Source organism: Macrotis lagotis, chromosome 1 (genome assembly GCF_037893015.1).
Source record: "Macrotis lagotis isolate mMagLag1 chromosome 1, bilby.v1.9.chrom.fasta, whole genome shotgun sequence".
NCBI classification, from domain to species: domain Eukaryota; kingdom Metazoa; phylum Chordata; class Mammalia; order Peramelemorphia; family Peramelidae; genus Macrotis; species Macrotis lagotis.
Genome location: NC_133658.1, coordinates 300,226,653 through 300,247,988, shown reverse-complemented (window position 1 = coordinate 300,247,988; position 21,336 = coordinate 300,226,653). Strand labels below are relative to the sequence as shown.

The window sequence follows — 21,336 nt, the reverse complement described above, 5'->3', positions numbered from 1 at the left end:
AATCTAAGGTCCTTTGCACTCTAATATATGTTATTCCAAGTCTTCCAATCCTTCAGTGTTGAACCTGCTGGGTCTTATGTGTGTCTGATTGTGTTTCCTTTGTATTTGCATTGTTTTCTTTTTCCTTCCCAATATTCTCTCCTTTATTTGAGAGTCCTGGAATTTGTCTATAATAGCCCTTGGAGTTTTTATCCTGGGATCTCTTTTTGGAGGGGGTTCTGTGGATTTTTTTCAATGGTTATATTCTTGTTCTATCAGATTTGGATAATTCTCTAATTTCCTGCATGGTTTCCAGGTTATTTTTTTTTGATCTAGGCTTTCTGGTAGTCTCATGATTTGTAGATTGTCTCTGCTGGATCTATTTTTCCAGGTCATTTGTTTCCCTAAAAGCACTTGTCCTCAATTTTTTTCACTCTTTTTATTTGGTTTGATGGAATCTTGTAGTCTCATAGATTCTTTGGTTTCTATTTGTTCAATTCTAATTTTTAGGGCTTTATTTTCTTCGATTACCTTTTGTGTTTCCTTTGCCAGTTGATTATTTTAATTTTTAACAGACATGATTTCTTTTTTTTTGTCATTGTTGTTTTGTTTTTTGTTTTTTGCAAAGCAATGGGGTTCAGTGGCTTGCCTAAGGCCACACAGCTAGGTAATTGTTAAGTGTCTGAGGTAAGATTTAAACTCAGGTACTCCTGACTCCAGGGCCAGTGTTCTACCCACTGCACCACCTATCTGCCCTGGGACTTGATTTCTTTATTCATTTTTTCATAATTTTTCTGCATGACTCTCATTTCTTTTTTTCATTTTTGTTCTTCCTCTATATTCTGGTATTTAAATACCTTTTTTAAGTTCTTCAATTAGATTTTGTATTGGGGTCCAATTTATAGACTATTTTGTTACTTCTACTGTGAGTGATTTCTTTAATCAAAAAATAAACATTTGCAAATATATAAAAAAATAAAGAGGCTACTCAAAAAAAGAATGGAAAATTCTGTAAAACTATAGGTAACTGAGATTTACTCTAGATGGGATCATTAAGGAGACAGTTAGTAAATATCTAAAAGGAAGTAGTGAAAGACTTTACTAAATTTCTGGGGTGGAGCCAAGATGACTGTGTGAAGCTAACATGTTCCCAGAGCTTTTCCCTACCAAAGATAAATGAAACCTCTACTCTGACATTCAAACAACAGATAACACCAAGAAAAAAGAAGATTCAATGAAGTTTTAAAATGTAGACATTGTGGAGGATCTTCTCTGTCTCTTTAGGGGGAAAGGAGAAGTAAATTCTAGGAGGTGGGAGAGCAGGGAAAGCCAGCAGGAGGCTTTTAGCCACAGTGCAATCCAGGTCATGACAGCTTGACATCAGCAGAGGTTCCACAGCTGGATAGCAAGTCAGCCAGCAAGATTCCAAACTCAACCAAAGATGGAACTCAGGGTTCACGTTCGCTTCATACTAAGAACTGAAGTAAAGCTCACTTACCTATAGTTTTGTAGAATTTTCCCTTCTTTTTTTTTGAGTATCATCTATATTTTTTTCATACATATGCATATGTATATTATTAAATTACAAAAGTTCCTTCTATCTTCCCTTCCTACCCCTGTTCCCTCAGAGGCAGTCAGGTTAGCATTGTACATACATATTTTTGATAGACATGCTAACAGATTAGTCATTTTCAGTATAAGAAATTAGGATTAAGGGAACAAGATATATAAGAAATAATTTTTATAGTGTTCATTAGCTTCTAAAGAGTTACTTTGTTTTGTTTTTTATTGTTTTGCTTTTCTTACTCTAAATGGGGATGATATTGGACATACCTCATTTAATACAGTTGCTTTAGCTTTCTGAACTGCTGAGAGGAGCTGCTTCCAAAAATGTTGTTAATGGGGACTCTTGGTTCTGCTCCCTTCCCTCAGCATCAGATCTTGTAAATCATTCTATGCTTCTCTAGAGTCTGACCATTTATAATTTCTTATAGAACAATAATAATCCATAGTATTCATGTACCATAACTTGTTTAGCCATACCCCAATTGATGGGTACTGATTCAAATTCTTGAGAGAAAAATACTGAGATTTGTCATTGAGTCAGAGTAAGACTAATAAATAGAATAAATCTCAAAACCAAATAATATCTAACCCTGGACAAACTGTTGATGTGTGCTGGAATGAATGTTTGTTTGGATTGAGGATGGCCAATCACTGAGTAACAGTTTTTACAGACAACTGGATTGATGGTTATTCCAATGAGAATCCCATGTTATTACCGCTCCATATGGACATGGAACCTCAAATGCCAGCAGATATTAATTCCCCCAAAAGGGAAGCCTACAAGCTAAGTCAGACTCTTGAGACTTGTACTTTGAAGAAGTGGGAGGTGGGATTGTGTCTGAAAGGAACGGTGTTAATTTTATTCCCATCCTACAAGAAAAGTATGATGAATTTTGAATTTCTTCTAAAACTTGAAAAACAAGGAGCGGCTAGGTGGCACAGTGGATAGAGCACCAGCATTGGAGTCAGGAGTACCTGAGTTCAAATTTGACCTCAGGGACTTAATAATAACCTAGCTGTGTGGCCTTGGGCAAGCCACTTAACAACACTGCCTTGAAAAATCTAAAAAAAAATAAAATAAAAAAGAGCAATCATAATGATACCACATCCAGGAAAAATGTGTGATCGAATAGAACTAAGGAGAGAGTATTTACAACGGGAATAGTGGCAGAGATAGAGATTAAATCCTTACAGAATTCTTCTGATATATATTTTAGGACTGAGAACTACACATGAAAATTCAAGTTATCTATGATAGAATGTCAGAATAGAGTCATCAGTTGATTATCTCTAGCAGAACTGAGAAAAATTATACTATGTTTTACTTTCTTCAATTTCACATCACCTTGATTGTTTGCTAAGAGCTGTTTTTAAAATAATTTTTACTACTGTTTCTGTAATTTCCTTTAGCTTGATTTTGCTTCACACTAAACCTAGAATTGCTCATTAATGTTTTGTACTCCATCTATTCATTCTTAGAAATGGAGAATTAAGAGTGTTAGTAGGTAGCTAAAAATGCAGAGAACTATAAATAGCCATCCTAAAAATAAGATCAGGATGATATAATGTCCTAATGATCAAATTTTGATTCTGATTTGAAAGTCCTAATCTATCATTTTTATTATGGTTACTTTTTATTAATAATTTATATTTTAAAGTTCCCTAAATATTACACATAGTTTCAGATCAGCTATTTGGCAAAAGCCTCAAGAGCATGTTGTTCGTTGTAGCCAAGATCCTTAAAGCAACCTCTCTCTAAACAAGGAGTGATCTTTTTAGCAATAAGCTTTTGGTCAAAGGGTCAAGGTACTGAGAAATTACTGGCCCTTCTTCTACTCCATTAAACCCTTGGGTAAAGGGTCCACAAGAATCGAAGTTGAGCTTCCTGTTTGGCAGGCCCTGTCCTCAAGAGGTCCTTGGTGGAAGAGAAAAAAAAATGTCTGTAACAAAAAACTTGACCTCAATAAGCAATATTAATCCATGTTGCATATATTTCTGTATTTTGAAACAAGAGGAAAATATCAATAGAGTTTAAATCTTTATTTTTTCTGAAAAAAAGTAATTCAAAATATAAAGAGACAAATTAGATGTTAAAGCTTAGGACCAAGATTGGGATGAAGGGGGGAGGTAAGGGAACATTTTAGCTAAAAGAAATTTTACCAAATATGTGGGAACAGCAAAGGAATTTTAAAATTCAGTGCAAGGCATTTTTTCCTAGGAAATGATTAAGGACAACAAAATCAGAAATAGAGAAATGGAATCCAGGGTGTAAAAAGAGCACTGAAGGACAGCAGAAGATACTATATTTTGACTTTGAATTTTTGACCAAACCTCCAACCTCTTGTCTTTCGATTTCTTTCCAATAGAAAGATTTATATCAAATTCTAAGTGCTGTTTATTCTGGTGATATGCTGGCCACTTCAGCAAACCTTCCCCATTAGGATCCCTAGAAATGTAATTGCTAGAATTGATTTCATATTTATAACAATAGTAGAAAAAAATATAAATTAATTAGATGTCTATCAATTGGGAAATGGTCATTCAAATTTTGAACCCTGACTACAATGGCATATTGCTGTACTATCAGAAATGAGCATGATAAAAACAGAGAAGCTTGAGAAGACTGACATACAATATTGCGAAGTACAGTAACCAAAGTCCGGAAAGAAAAACATGGTTACTCTAACAATGTAAAGACAAAGAACAATTGTAAAAACATTTTAAAAGTTGAATGTTGTGAAAATTATAAAGAGCAAATTGGCCCCAAAGAAGAATCATGAAGAGTTACCTACCACTGATTCTTTGCAGAGGTGAAAATAAACTATGTGCAGAATGTTTCATGTTTTGTTAGATTTTTTCATCAGTTTTACTGATCCTTTTTTCTTCTTCCTTTGTTATTTTATATACCTACATATATATGTATGTGTATATATATATATATATTATATATATATATATACAGACATAAATATATATGTAGATTATTAGGTAAAATATCTAGGAGATAGATAGGGAGGTATTTGAAAAAACTCCAGGCAATATTAAGGAAAGATGTTAATTTTACTTCTAGAAAGAATTAAATTTAAGTAAAAGTAAATATTTCAATCTCTGTTTATGTAAATGTGGCTGTTATATCTTTTCTCATGATCAATGCAAAAATTAGACCAGTATATCATTATCTTTTGCTAAACTATTCCCCTTCCTCGATAGTAACTCAAGAGAAAGAAAATAGAAAGCTGAAATGATAAAGGATAGATCCAAAGAAGAGGATGGATAAAAAGAAGAAAAGGAGGATGAAAAAAATAAAGTGAGGGAAAATAAAAAGGAAGAAAAAAGAGAAGAGCATTAAGAAGAGAATAAAGAAACAGAAGTAGAAAAACCAAATGACAAAGCACAAGAAGAAGCAGAATGTGCAGGATAAGCAGATGAAATAAAAACAAATAGTAGAAGCAACATAACTATTAGATATTAAAAAAGGATAAAGAAAATCAAAAGAAAGAACAGCAACATCAGAAGCAGAGCAAACAAAAGGAAAAGAAGCAACAAAAGATATAAGAGAAGGAGACAGATCAGTAGGAGAAAATGATGAAAGCACAATACCATGGTGGAAAGAACTGGACAGTTTTTTAACCCTCTAAGTCTCAGTGGTCCTTATTTTTAAAATACTGTGAAGTATGACCAATAAAGATAGTGGAGTCATGGAAATATAGTCAGGGTTTCCCTGCAACTCTTCTACAAAGATCTATAAAACATACAAAAAAAAACTCCTCCTTGGAAATACAAGTCTTCATACAGAGCAAACAAAAGTTTGGGAACTTTGTGTAGGCAGGAACACATTGCACAGAGTTAGCCAGGTTAGCATTAAATGAAGGTCAGCCTGCAGTATGCCAAGAAGAGATCCCTTATCTACTTGGGTAGAAGGAACAAGGGCTCTAAAATTCATTAACCAATTCTAAGGCAAAGATTCAGGGCAGGCTGAGAAACGGAGCTGCATCATTAACTAATCTTCCAGGGAAAAGAATGCACTGATCCTAATCGGTCTACTAAGCAGCAGTTATGTGGTCCTGACCCCCCACAGAAGAAAGGGTTATCAGTAACAACACTTAGCCTAGTCTGAAACTTAAAGGGGAATAACTGGGAAAGGTATACTAGGCCAAAAGTAAGCCTAAAATTTTGAACTCTGAACCAGCAGAACTATCTTTGTCTAAGTCCAAAGGCAGTCTACTAAACCTGCAACCAGAGACCAGTCCAAAGTTTTGATTCTCAAACAGAACCCCAAGACAGGAACTTACTCTATTCAGACCAAAAAGGGAAGGATGTTCAGAATTTTCCCCAGATTACCCCATTTGAGAACACTAAATTGTAGTTCTCAGTCTGAGGTGTTTCTAAGATGCCACAACACTCAATAATTTGAGAAAGTAGCAAAAGGACACTAGTATTACCTACTCATTCCTCTATATTTATGTAAATCCTGGACATAACATAAAGTCCAAAGTCAGAAGTAGGATAGAAGAATCTCACCATCAAAATTTAATATAATAACATAATCCTTCATGACACAAGCCAAGAAGAAGAAAATGAATTCAAAATATAAGAAAAAAATAAATGAAATCAGAGATTTTTTTTAAGTTAAAATGTTCAAAAGAACAATTTGGAACTATGCCCAAAGTATTATAAAAGTGCTCATATACTTTAACTCAGTGATAACATTACTAGGTCTTTATCCCAAAAAAGATCAAAGGAAAAGAAGTTATATCTACAAAATCTTTATAGTATTCATTTTTGTAGTAGATTGAAACCATACTTATTCCTATCATTTCTTTACAATAAACCGAATATAGAAATATGTACTATATGACTTGACCTGTATAATTGATGTCATAACGTTTGTCTTCTCAATATGTGGGGAAGACACAGAAGGAAAAGAGAGAATTTGTATCTCAAAAACTTTTTAATGTTAAAATAAAGAGTATAGATATAGATATAGATATAGATATAGATATAGATATAGATATAGATATAGATATATTTACAAGTTAAAATTATTTTTTTAGGTTTTTGCAAGGCCAACATGATTAAGTGGCTTGCCCAAGGCCACGCAGTTAGGTAATTATTAAGTGTCTCAGGTCATATTTGAACAAATAAATGAGAACCATGAAAAATAAAAAAGAAAATTTATAGTTTGCACAACTAGTATGAAACCTTATCCCAGCAATACATTCCATGAAAACTAGAATAAATCCAATAGAAATTGAAACAATAAGAATGTTTTTGATTTCAAAAGTCTATAAAAGTAGAAAAATATGACTTCTCATAGCAAAAACAGTTGACTTGGAAGATAGATTGAAACAAAAGAGATAATTTAAGAATAACTGAGCTAGGAGAAAAACATGAAAAAATTTATAAAAAGTTTAGACTTCACGTCATAACCTGAGTTAACATGTGACCTCAGACACATACTAGCTATGTAACAATAAGCAAGACGTTTTACCCTGTTTTTCTTCAGTTTCCTCATCTGTAAAATGAGCCATAGAAAGAAAGGGAAAATCACTCTAATAACTTTGGCAAGAAAACTCCATGTGGGGACAAATAGGTGGTACGGTGAATCCATGGTACCTTTTAAGAAGCTATAGATTCCTTTCTTATCCCTTTTAATAAAATGGTTTTTGCTTTAACTGCATATGAGATCAGTATTGCTACCCTTGATATTTTTTACTTCAGCTGAGGCAAAATATACTTTACTCCAACCTTTTACCTTTACCCTCTCTGTATCTCTGTGCTTCAAATGTGTTTCTACAATCCACTTCCATTTTCTGGGACAGTTGATCCCATTCACATTTACAATTATGATTTACTAATTCTTTATTTCCCTCCATGCTGTCTTTCTCCATTTACACTTTTCTCTCTCCTCTGATTCCTCCTCGCCAAAATTTTGCTCCCTTTCCCCTTTGACTTTTCTTTTAAAATTTAACTTTCAATTTGCTTTCCCTTTTACCTTTGCCTTCCCTTTTTTCAGTCACTTCTTCCTTTATCTTTCCCTTTCCCTGTTGCCCCTTCCCTGTAGAATAGGATAAATTTTTAAACCCAAGTGGGAATGTATCTTATTCCCTCCCTGGGTCAAATCTACTGAATAGAATTTACTCAGTTCATACTTTCCCTTCTTTACCTCTAAAATTATAAATCTTTATGACTCTTCACTTAATGTTATTTTTTGCTCTAGTACTACTGGTAAGTTACAATTCATCACAGTTTGATTATTTGATTGCTTGATGAACTCACATTGTTATCAAAGTATCATCACAGAGTGTTGCTTGATTGCTTGATAAACAACATTGTCTCAAATTCCATCTAATTATAGTTATAATCTCTTTGATACCTTACCCCCTTTTCAAGTACCCTCCAAGGACACAGTCTTCCTCATGAGCCAAAGTATCATCCAAAGCCAAATCATTTCTTGAACTATTAGTGCCTCTCCCCAATCTAGGACTATTTTTTCTCTCACACTTTACACACCCACACACAGTATTTAATCTCCTGTTAAGTAAAGCAAAGCCTATTTTCTCTCTCACTTTCACCCACTCCCACTCCATCAAGGGTATTTTATCCCTTGTCAAGTGAAGTATAGTTTACTTTTTTCTCACATTTTACCCCTACACACACACACACACACACACACACACACACACACACACACACACACGCACACAAACATGCACACAAAACACACATATTCCCAGGGTATTTAAAACCTAGTTAAGTAAAACATGGCCTATGTTCTCTCATTCTTTATCCCCCTTCCCCACCCAGGGTACTTAACCCCTTGTCAAGTAAGGACAAGTTAGATCAAACCCTGATGTAATTAACTGTGAGAATCTTAAAAGGTCTCTAAGTAATGGGAGCTCTGAAGGTCTCACTTTAGAAGTTTGCAAATGATTATAATTTACAGAGACACTGACTTAGAACCTCAGTTTCTGATGCCCTCATTGTACAAGGTGCTAAGCTTTGTCAGCACAGCAGAATTACTTTAGGTCAAAGGATAATGAAACAGTTAAATTTTAAATTAACATCCCAGCTTTTCATCAGGGCTTTTTGTCTTAAACAACGTGATGTCATCTTGGACCTCTTCAAAAGAGAGATAAGAACTAACTGTACTCATATCCTTTAAATCCAATCTCTTCCATTATATTCAAGCTTTTAATTATACTAAGAGAAGTAAAGGTCTCAAGAATTCGAAGTATTATATCTTCTAGGGTTGTATACAATTTCATGGTCTTGAGTAACAGTTGTTTTATTTTTTTATGGTTTTTTCCTTCCCTTTTTCAGTTACCTTTTTAATGCAATTCTTGAGTCCTATATTTAGCAATTTAATTCTATGCTCAGCTCTGGTCTTTATGTCAGGAAATTGTGGAAGTCTTCTGTTGTGTTGAACATCCATCTTTTTCCCTGACACTATATGCTGAATTTTGCAGGGTAGCATATTCTGGGTTGTAATCTAAGGTACTTTGCTTCCTAATATATGTTATTCCAAGTCTCCCAATCCTTCAGTGTTGAAGCTGACAGGTCTAATGTGAGTCTGATTTTGTTTCTGTTATATTTGAATTGTTTTCTTATCCTTCCCAATATTCTCTCCTTTATTTGAGAGTTCTGGAATTTGGCTATAACAGCCCTTCCAGTTTTTATCCTTGGGATCTCTTTTTGGAGGTGTTCTGTGGATTTTCTTCAATGGCTATATTCTTGCACTAGCAGATTTGGACAGTTCTCTAATTTCCTGAATGGTTTCCAGGTTATTTTTTTGATCTAGGCTTTCTGGTAGTCTCATGATTTGTAGATTGTCTCGGCTGGATCTATTTTCCTGGTCATTTGTTTCCCTAAAAAGCCCTTTTCTTCAATTTTTTTCACTCTTTTTATTTTGTTTGATGCAATCTTGTAGTCTTGTAGATTCATTGGTTTCCATTTGCTCAATTCTACTTTATAGGGTTTTATTTTCTCTGATTAGCTTTTGTTTTTCCTTTCCAGTTGGTTATTTTAATTTTTAACAGATATGATTTCTTTTTTTTTCATTGTTGGTTTGTTTTTTGTTTTTTTCAAAGCAATGGGGGTAAGTGGCTTGCCTAAGGAATACAGCTAGGTAATTATTAATTGTCTGTGGTCAGATTTGAACTCAGATACTCTGGACTCCAGGGCCACTGCTCTATGCACTGTGCCACCGATCTGCCCCTGGGAATTAATTTCTTTACTCATTTTTCATAATTGTTCTGCATGACTCTCATTTCTTTTTTCATTTTTCTTCTTCCACTCTTCTTTGGTTTTTAAATTCTTTAATTTTAAATTCTTCAATGAGCTTTTGTATTTGAGTCCAATTTATAGACTGTTTTGATACTTCCCCTGTGAGTGATTTTATAATCTAAAAAGAAACATATGCAAATGTATGAAAAAATAAAGATGCTACTCAAAAAAAAAGGGAAAATTCTACAAAACTATAGGTAAGTGACTTTCACTTCCGTTCTTAACAATACTCTAGATGGGATCATTAAAGTGATGGTTGGTAAATATCTAAAAGGAAGTAGTGATAGACTTCACTAAACTTCTGGGGTGGAGCCAAGATGACTGTGTGAAGCTAACATGTTCCCAGAGCTTTGCCCTACCAAAGATAAATGATGCCTCTACTCTGACATTCAAACTACAGATACAACGAAGAAAAAGAGAAGATTAAAACAAGCTTTAAACTGTAGGCATCATAGAGGATCTTCTCTGTCTCTTTGGGGAAACGGAGAAGTAAAGTCTAAGAGGTGGGAGAGCAGGGAAAGCCAGCAGGAGGCTTTTACCCACAGTGCCATACAGGTCATGACAGCTTGACATCACCAGAGGTTACACAGCTGGATAGCAAGTCAGCTAAGAAGATTCCAATCCCAACCAAAGACTGAAGTGTGGATTCATGTTAGCTTCATACTAAGAACTGAAGTGAAACTCACTTACCTATAGTTTTGTAGAATATTCCCTTCTTTTTTTTTGAGTAGCATCTTTATTTTTTTTTCATACATATACATTTTAAATTACAAAAGTCCCTTCCATCTTCCCTTCCACCCCTGTTCCCTCAGAGGCAAACTGTCAGGTTAGCATGGTACATACATATTTTTGATAAACATGCTAACAGATTAGTTATTTCAGTATAAGGAATTAGGATTAAGGGTCCAAGATGTATAAAAAATAATTTTTATAGTGTTCATTAGGTTCTGAAGAGTTATTTTGTTTTGTTTTGTTTTGTTTTATTTTTCTTACTGTAGATGGGGATAACATTGTCCATACCTGGTTTAATACAGTCACTTTAGATTTCTGAACTGCTGAGAGGAGCTGCTTCCAACAATGTTGTTAATGTGGACTCTTGGTTCTGCTCCCTTCCCTCAGCGTCAGATCTTGTAAATCATTGTATGCTTCTCTAGAGTCTGACCATTTATAATTTCTCACTGAACAATAATATTCCATAGTATTCATGCACCACAGCGTGTTTAGCCATTCCTCAATTGGTGGGCACAGATTCAAATTCTTGAGAGAAAAATAATGAGATAAGTCATTGGGTCAGAGTAAGAGTAATAAATAAAATAAATCTCAAAATCATATAATATCTAACCCTAGACACACTCTTGATATGTGGTGGAATGTTTGTTTGGACTGAGGATGGCCAATCACTGAGTAACAGTTTTTACAGACAACTGGATTGATGGTCCTTCCAATGAGAATCCCATGTTACTACCTCTCCATATGGACATGGAACCTCAAATACCAGCAGATATTAATTCCCCCAAAAGGGAAGCCTACAAGCTAAGTCAGACTCTTGAGGCTTGTACTTTGAAGAAGTGCAAGGTGGGGTTGTGTCTGAAAGGAACGGTGTTAATTTTATTCCCATTCTACAAGAAAAGTATTATGAATTTTGAATTTCTTCTAAAACTTGAAAAACAAGGGGCAGCTTGGTGGCCCAGTGTATAGAGCACCAGCACTGGAGTCAGGAGTACCTGAGTTAAAATCTGACCTCAGGCACTTAATAATTACCTAGCTGTGTGGCCTTGGGCAAGCCACTTAACCCCACTGCCTTGCAAAATCTAAAAAAAAACAAAAACAAAAAAACAAAAGAGCAATGGTAATGATACCACATCCAAGAAAAATATGTGATGGAATAGAACTAAGGAGAAAGTATTTACCATGGGAACAGTAGCAGAGATAGTAATTTATCCTTGCAGAATTCTTCTGATATATATGTTAGAAATGAGAACTACACATGAAAGGTCAAGTTCTCTATGATAAAATGTCAGAATAGAGTCATCAGTTGATTATCTCTTGAAGAACTGAGAAAAATTGTGCTATGTTTTTACTTTCTTCAATTTCATATCACCTTGATCGTTTGCAGAGAGCTGTTTTTAAAACAATTTTTCCTGCAGTTTCTGTAATTTCCTTTAGCTTCATTTTGCTTCACACTAAACCTACAATTGTTCATTAATGTTTGTACTCCATCTATTCATTCCTAGAAATGGGGAATTAAGAGTGTTAGTTCATAGCAAAAAATGCAGAGAACTATGAATAACCACCCTAAAAATAAGATCAGGATGATATAACGTACTAATGATTAAATTTTTCATTCTGATTTGAAAGTCCTAATCTATCATTTTTATTATGGTTAGGTTTTATTAATAATTTATATTTTAAAGTTCCCTAAATATTACACATAGATTCAGATCAGCTATTTGGCTAAAGCCTCAAGAGCATGTTGTTAGTTGTAGCCAAGATCCTTAAAGCAGCCTCTCTCTAAACAAGGAGTGATCTTTTTAACCAGAAGTTTTTGGACAAAGGGTCAAGGTACTAAGAAATTACTGGCCCCAAGATCAATTCCTTCTTCTACTCCATTAAACCCTTGGGTAAAGGGTCCACAAGGATTGAAATTGAGCTTCCTGTTTGGCAGGCCCTGTCCTCAAGAGGTCCTTGGTGGAAGAGAAAAAAAATGTCTGTAACAAAAAACTTGAACTCAATAAGCAATATTAATCCATGTTGCATATATTTCTGTATTTGGAAACAAGAAGAAAATATCAATAGAGTTTAAGTCTTTATTTCTCTGAAAAAAAAGTTATTTGAAATATAAAGAGACAAATTAGAGATTAAAGTTTAGGACCAAGATGGGGGGGAGGGGAGGTAAGGGAACATTTTAGCTAAAAGAAATTTTACCAAATATGGGGGAAAAGCAAAGGAATTTTAAAATTCAGTGCAAGGCAGTTTTTTCTAGGAAAGGATGAAGGACAGCAAAATCAGAAATAGAGAAATGGAATCTAGGGTGTAAAATGAGCAGTGAAGGACAGCAGAAGATACTATATTTTGACTTTGAATCTTTCACCAAAACTCCAAACACTTGTCCTTCAATTTCTTTCCAATAGCAAGATTTATATCAAATTCTAAGTGTTATTTATTCTGATCATATGCTGGCCACTTCAGCAAACCTTCCCTGTTAGGATCCTTGGAACTGAAATTGCTAGAATTAATTTCATATTTATAGCAATAGTACCAATAAAATGGAAATTAATTAGATGTCTATCAATTGGGAAATGGTCAAATTATGGAACCTGACTACAATGGCATATTGCTGTACTATCAGAAATGAGCATGATAAAAACAGAGAAGCATGAAAAGACTGACATACAATGTTGCAAAGTACAACAACCAAAGTCAGGAAAGAAAAATATGTTTACTCCAACAATGTAAAGACAAAGAACAAAAGTAAAAAATTTTTAAAAATTGAATTTTCTGAAAATTATAAAGAACAAATTAGCCCCAAAGAAGAATCATGAAGAGATATCAATTCCTGATCCTTGACAGAGGTGAAAATGAACTATGTGCAGAATATTTCATGTTTTCTTATTTTTTTTTCAATTGATCACTTTTACTGATCCTTTTTTCTTCTTCCTTTCTTATTTTATATACCTACATATATATATATATATATATATATATATATAAATGTATATATACACACATACATATATATGTAGATTACTAGGGAAAATCTCTAGGAGATAGATGGTGAAGTATTTGAAAAAAGTCCAGGCATTATTAAAGAAAAATTTTAATTTTACTTATAGAAAAAATTAAATTGAATAAATATTTCAATCCCCGTTTAGGTAAATGTGGCTGTTATATCTTTCATCTTGATCAATGCAAAATTAGACCAGTATATCATTATCTTTTTCTAAACTATTCCCCTTCCTCAGAAGTAACTCAAGAAAAAGCAAATAGAAAACTGAAATGATAAAGGATAGATTAAAAAGAAGAGGATGGATAAAAAGAAGAAAAAGAAGGAAAAAAAGAAAATTAGGGAGAATAAAAAGAAAGAAAAAGAGAAGAGCAGTAGAAAGAGAATAAAGAAACAAGTAGAAAAAACAAATGTCAAAGAACAAGAAGAAGCAGAATGTGCAGGATAAGCAGATGAAATAAAAACAAATAGTAGAAGAAACATAAGTATTAGACATTGAAAAAGGATAAAGAAAATCAAATGAAAGAACAGCAACACCAGAAGCAGAGCAAACAAAAGGAAAAGAAGCAACAAAATATACAAGAAAAGAAGTAGACAGATCGGTAGGAGAAGATGATGAAAGCACCATGCCATGATGGAAAGAACTGGACAGTTCTTTAACCCTCTAAATCTTGGTGGTCCTCATTTTTAAGATACTTTGAAGTACGAGCAGTAAAGATACTGGACTTATGGAAAGATAGGCAAGGTTTCCCCGCAACTCTTCTACAAAGATCTATAAAACATACAAAATAAAACTCCTCCTTGGAAATACAAGACTTCATACAGAGCAAACAAAAGTTTGGGAACTTTGTGTAGGCAGGAACACATTGCATGGAGTTAGCCAGGTTAGGACTAAATGAAGGTCAGACTGCAGTATGCCAAGATGAGATCCCTTATCTACTTGGGTAGAAGGAACAGGGGCTCTAAAATTCATTATCCAATTCTATGTCAAAGATTCAGGGCAGGCTGAGAAACGGAGATGCATCATTGACTAATATTTCAGGGAAAAGAATGATCACTGAACCTAATCTATCTACTGAGCAGTAGTTATGTGGTCCTGACCCCCCAGAGAGGAAAGGGTTATCAGCAACAACACTTAGCCTAGTCTGAAACTTAAAGGGGAATAACTAGGAATGGTATACTAGGCCAAAAGTAAGCCTACAATTTTGTCCTCTGAACCAACGGAACTATCTTTGTCTTAGTCCAGAGGCAGTCTACTAAAACTGCAACCAGAGACCAGTCCAAAGTTTTGATTCTCAAACAGAACCCCAAGACAGGAACTTACTCTATTCAGACCAAGAAGGAAGGATGTTCAGAATTTTCCCTAGATTACCTCATTTGAGAATACTAAAATGTAGTTCTCAGTCTGAGGTGTTTCTAAGATGCCACAACACTCAATAATTTGAGAAAGTAGCGAAAGGACACTAGTATTACCTACTCATTCCTCTATATTTATGTAAATCCTGGACATAACATAAAGTCCAAAGTCAAAAGTAGGATAAAAGAATGTCACCATCCCAATTTAATATAATAACATAATCCTTCATGAAACAAGCCAAGAGGAAGAAAATGAATTCAAAATATAACAAAAAAAATGAATAAGAGTTTTTTTTTAATTAAAAGGTTCAAAAGAACAATTTGGAACTATGCCCAAAGTATTATAAAAGTGTTCATATCCTTTAACTCAGTGATACTACTACTACTAGGTCTTTATCCCAAAAAAGATCAATGGAAAAGAAGTTATATCTACAAAATGTTTATAGTAGTCATTTTTGTAGTAGATTGAAACACACTTATTCATTTCATTTCTTTGCAATAAACCTAACATAGAAATATGTTCTACATGACTTCACATGTATAATTGATATCATAACGTTTGTCTTCCCAATATGTGGGGAAGAAACAGAAGGAAAGGAGAGAATTTGGATTTCAGGATTTCAAAAATTTTTACTGTTAAAGTATATATATATATATATACATATATATATATATATATACAAGTATATATATATATATATTTACAAGTTAAAATTATTTTTTTAGGTTTTTGCAAGGCCAACGGGGTTAAGTGGCTTCCCCAAGGCCACAGAGCTTGGTAATTATTAAGTGTCTGAGGTCATATTTGAACTCAGGACCTCCTGACTCCATGGCCAGTGCTCTAGCCACAGTGCCACCTAGCTGCCCCAAAGGATACAAGTTTTAAAATGATTTTAAAGACAAAATTAGAGTTGTAGAGAAAAAAGGAAAATAAATGAGAACCATGAAAAAATAAAAAACAAAATTTATAGTTTGCACAACTAGTATGAAACCTTATCCCAGCAATACATTCCATGAAAACTAGAATAAATTCAATAGAAATTGAAACAATAAGAATGGTTTTTGATTTCAAAAGTCTATAAAAGTAGAAAAATATGACTTCTCATAGCAAAAACAGTTGACCTGGAAGACAGATTGAAACAAAAGAGATAATTTAAGAATAACTGAGCTAGGAGAAAAACATGAAAAAATTTATAAAAAGTTTAAACTTCACGTCATAACCTGAGTTAACATGCGACCTCAGACACATACTAGCTGTGTAACAATAAGCAAGACATTTTACCCTGTTTTTCTTCAGTTTCCTCATCTGTAAAATGAGCCAGAGAAAGAAAGGGGAAAATCACTTTAATAACTTTGGCAAGAAAACCCCATATGGAGACAGCTAGGTGGTACAGTGAAACCATGGTACCTTTTAAGAAGCTATAGATTCCTTTCTTATCCCTTTTAATAAGATGGTTTTTGCTTTAACTGCATATGAGATCAGGATTACTACCCCTGATATTTTTTTACTTCAGCTGAGGCAAAATATATTTTATTTCAACGTTTACCTTTACCCTCTCTGTATGTCTGTGCTTTAAATGTGCTTCTGCCATCCACTTCCATTTTCTGGGACATTTGATCCCATTCACATTTATAATTATGATTACTAATTCTTTATTTCCCTCCATGCTATCTTTCTCCATTTATGTTTTTCTCTTTCCTCTGATTCTTCCTCACCAAAATTTTGCTCCCTTTCCCCTTTGACTTTTCTTTTAAAATTTAACTTTCAGTTTGCTTTCACTTTTACCTTTGCCTTCCCTTTTTTCAGTCCCTTCTTCCTTTATCTTTCCCTTTCCCTGTTGCCCCTTCCCTGTAGATTAGTATAAATTTTTAAACTGAAGTGGGAATGTATCTTATTCCCTCCCTGGGTCAAATCTACTGAATAGAATTTACTCAGTTCATACTCTCCCTTCTTTCCCTCTAAAATTATAAATCTTTATGCCTCTTCACGTACTGTTATTTATTGCTCTAGTACTATTGATAAGATACCATTGATCACAGTTTGATTATTTGACTGCTTGATAAACTCACATTGTTATCAAAGTATCATCACAGAGTGCTTGCTCGATTGCTTGATAAACATCATTGTCTCAAATTACATCAAATTATAATAATACTCTTTTTTCTACCTTACCCTCTTTGCAAGTACCCTGCAAGTATTCAGTCTTCTTCATGAGCCAAAGTATCATCCAAAGCCAAATCATTTCTTGAACTATTTGTGCCTCTCCCCACTCTAGGTCTATTTTTCTCTCACACTTTACACACCCACACACACACACACAGGCAGTATTTAATCTCTTGTTAAGTGAACCAATGCCTATTTTCGCTCTTACTTTCACCCACTCCCACCTCCATCAAGGGTATTTTATCTCTTGTCAAGAGAAGTTCAGTTTACTTTTTTCTCACATTTTACCCCTACACACACACACACACACACACACACACACACACACACAAACACACACACAGAAACACACACAAACATACACACACACAAACATACATATTCCCAGGGTATTTAACCCCTAGTTAAGTAAAACATGGCCTATTTTCTCTCATACTTTACCCCCCCTTCCCTACCCAGTGTACTTAAGCCCTTGTCAGGTAAGGGTGAGTTAGATCAAACCCTGATCTAATTAACTGTGAGAATCTTAAAAGGTCTCTAAGTACTGGGAGCTCTGAAGGTCTCACTTTAGAAGCTTGCAAATGATTATAAGTTACAGAGACACTGACTTAGAAAGTCAGTTTCTGATGCCCTCATTGTACAAGGTGCTAAGCTTTGTCAGCATAGCAGAATTAAAGTAGGTAAAAGGATAATGAAACAGTTAAACTTAAGGTTAACATCCCAGCTTTTCATCAGGGCTTTTTATCTTAAACATAGTGATGTCATCTTGCACCTCTTCAATAGAGAGATAAGACCTAACTGTACTCATATCCTGTAAATCCAATCTCTTCCATTAAATTCAAGCCTTTAATTATCCTAGGAGGAGTAAAGTTCTCAAGAATTAGAAGTGTTATATCTTCTAGGGTTGTATACAATATCATGGTCTTGAGTAACAGTTGTTTTGTTTTATTTTGGTTTTTTCCTTCCCTTTTTCAGTTACCTTTTTAATGCAATTCTTGAATCCTACATTTAGCTTTTGAATTCTATGCTCACCTCTGGTCTTTATGTCAGGAAATTCTGGAAGTCTTCTATTTTTTTGAACATCCATCTTTTTTCCCTGAAGTATATGCTGAATTTTGCAGGGTAGAATATTCTGGGCTGTAATCTAAGGTCCTTTGCTCTCTAATATATGTTATTCCAAGTTTTCCAATCCTTCAGTGTTGAAGCTGATGGGTTTTACATGACTCTGATTTTGTTTCCTTTATATTTGAATTGTTTTCTTTTTCCTTCCCAATATTCTCTCCTTTATTTGAGAGCTCTGGAATTTGGCTATAACAGCCCTTGGAGTTTTTATCCTGGGATCTCTTTTTGGAGGTGTTCTGTGGACTTTTTTCAGTGGTTATATCAGATTTGGATAATTCTCTAATTTCCTGCATGGTTTCCAGGTTATGTTTTTGATCTAGGCTTTCTGGCAGTCTTATGATTTGTATATTGTCTCCACTGGATCTATTTTCCAGGTCATTTATTTCCCTAAAAAGCACTTTTCTTCAATTCTTTTCACTGTTTTTATTTTGTTTGATGGAATCTTGTAGTCTTGTAGATTCGTTGTTTTCTATTTGTTCAATTCTAAATTTTAGGGCTTTATTTTCTTCAATTAGCTTTTGTGTTTCCTTTGTCAGTTGGTTATTTTAATTTTTAACTGACATGATTTCTTTTTTTTTTGCCATTGTTGTTTTGGTTTTTGTTTTTTGCAAAGCAATGGGGTTAAGTGGTTTGCCTACAGCCACACAGCTAGGTAATTATTAAGTGTCTGAGGTCAGATTTGAATTCAGGTACTCCTGACTCCAGGGCCAGTGCTCCATCCACTGCCCCACTTATCCTCCCTGGGGACTTGATGTCTTTAGGCATTTTTCATAATTTTTCTCCATGACTCTCATTTCTTTATTCATTTTTCTCCTTCCTCTCTTCTTTGTTTTTTAAATTTTTTTTAAAGTTCTTCAATTAGATTTTTTTTAGCTTTTTTTTCCAAGGCAAATGGGGTTAAGTGGCTTGCCCAAGGCCATACAGCAAGGTAATTATTAAGTGTCTGATACCGAATTTGAACCCAGGTACTCCTAACTCCAAGGCTGGTGTTTTATCCACTACCCCACCTAGCCACCCCCCTTCAATTAGATTTTGCATTTAGGTCCAATTAATAGACTGTTTTGATAGTTCCCCTGTGAGTGATTTTTTTTAATCTAAAAATAAACATATGCAAATGTATGAAAAAATAAAGCTGCTTCTCAAAAAAATGAAGAAGGGAAAATTCTACAAGACTATAGGTAAGTGAGCTTTACTTAAGAATACTCTAGATGGGATCATTATGGAGACTGTTGGTAATTATCTAAAAGGAAGTACTGATAGACTTTACTAAACTTCTGGGGTGGATCCAGGATGACTGTGTAAAGCTAATATGTTCCCAGAGTTTTTCCCTACCAAAGATAAATGAAGCCTCTACTCTGACATTCAAACTACAGATACCACGAAGCAAAAGAGAAGATTTAAAGAACTTTTTAACTGTAGACATCATGGAGGATCTTCTCTGTCTCTTTGGAGGGGAAAGAGAAGTAAAGTCTAGGAGGTGAGAGAGTAGGGAAAGCCAGCAGGAGGCTTTTACCCACAGTGCAATACAGGTTGTGACAGCTTGACATCACCAGAGGTTCCACAGCTGGATAGCAAGTCAGCCAGGAAGATTCCAATCCCAGCCAAAGACTGAACACTGGGTTCATGTTAGCTTCATACTAAGAAATGAAGCAAAGCTCACTTACCTTTAGTTTTGTAGAATTATCCCTTCTTTTTTTTTGAGTAGCATCTTTATTTTTTTTCATACATATACATTTTAAATGACAAAAGTCCCTTCCATCTTCCCTTCCACCCCTGTTCCCTCAGAGGCAAACAGTCAGGTTTGCATAGTACATACATATTTTTGATAAACACGTTAACAGATTAGTCATTTCAGTATAAGGAATTAGGATTAAGGGAACAAGATATATAAGAAATAATTTTTATAGTGTTCATTAGATTCTGAAGAGTTATTTTGTTTTATTTTGTGTTTATTACTCTAGATGGGGATAACATTGTCCATAACTGGTTGAATACAGTTGCTTTAGCTTTCTGAACTGCTGAGAGGAGCTGCTTCCAAAAATGTTGTAAATGTGTACTCTTGGTTCTGCTCCCTTCCCTCAGCATCAGATCTTGTAAATCATTCTATGCTTCTCTAGAGTCTGACCATTTATAATTTCTTATAGAACAGTAATATTCCACAGTATTCACATACCATAATTTTAGCCATTCCTCAATTGATGGGCACTGATTCAAATTCTTGAGAGAAAAATACTGAGATATGTCATTGGGTCAGAGTAAGACTAGTAAATAAAATAAATCTCAAAATCAAATAATTTCTAACCCTGGACACACTCGATGTGTGGTGGAATGTATGTCTGTTTGGATTGAGGATGGCCAATCACTGAGTAACAGTTTTCACAGACATCTGGATTGATGGTTCTTCCAATGAGAATCCCATGTTATTAACTCCCCATATGGACATGGAGCCTCAAATACCAGCAGATATTGATTCACACAAAAGGGAAGCCTACAAGCTAAGTCAGACTCTTGAGGCTTGTACTTTGAAGAAGTGGGAGGTGGGGTTGTGTCCAAAAGGATGGTGTTAATTTGATTCACATCCTACAAGAAAAATATTATGAATTTTGAATTTCTTCTAAAACTTGAAAAACAAGCAAAAGAGCAGTTGTAATGACACCACATCCAGGAAAAATGTGTGATGGAATAGAACTAAGGAGAGAGTATTTACAATGGGAACAGTGGCAGAGATAGTCATTAAATCCTTGCAGAATTCTTCTGATATATATTTTAGTAGTGAGAACTACACATGAAAAGTCATGTTATTTTTGATAAAATGTCAGAATAGAGTCATCAGTTGATTATCTCTTGAAAAACTGAGAAAAATTGTAATGTTTTTAATTTCTTTAATTTCACATCACCTTGATTGTTTGCTAAGAGCTGTTTTTAAAACAATTTTTCCTAATGTTTCTGTAATTACCTTCAGCTTGATTTTGTTTCACACTAAACCTGGAATTGTTCATTAATGTTTTGTACTCCATCTATTCATTCTTCAAAATGGGGAATTAAGAGTGTTAGTACGTAGCAAAAAATGCAGAGAACTGTAAATATCCATCCTAAAAATAAGATCCGGATGGTATAATGTATTAATGATCAAATTTTG

The 21,336-nt window shown here is 34.3% G+C and overlaps 1 protein-coding gene across 1 annotated transcript in view; it reads right to left on the bottom strand.

Moving 5' to 3' along the window:
* Window positions 1–21,336, bottom strand: part of LOC141494130 (liver carboxylesterase 1-like) — a 97,017-nt gene that overhangs the window by 30,724 nt on the left and 44,957 nt on the right. The window contains exon 17 of the mRNA XM_074195287.1: window positions 20,655–20,777. Within this exon, the coding sequence (XP_074051388.1) occupies window positions 20,655–20,777 (123 nt within the window). The remainder of the gene's footprint in view (window positions 1–20,654; window positions 20,778–21,336) is intronic.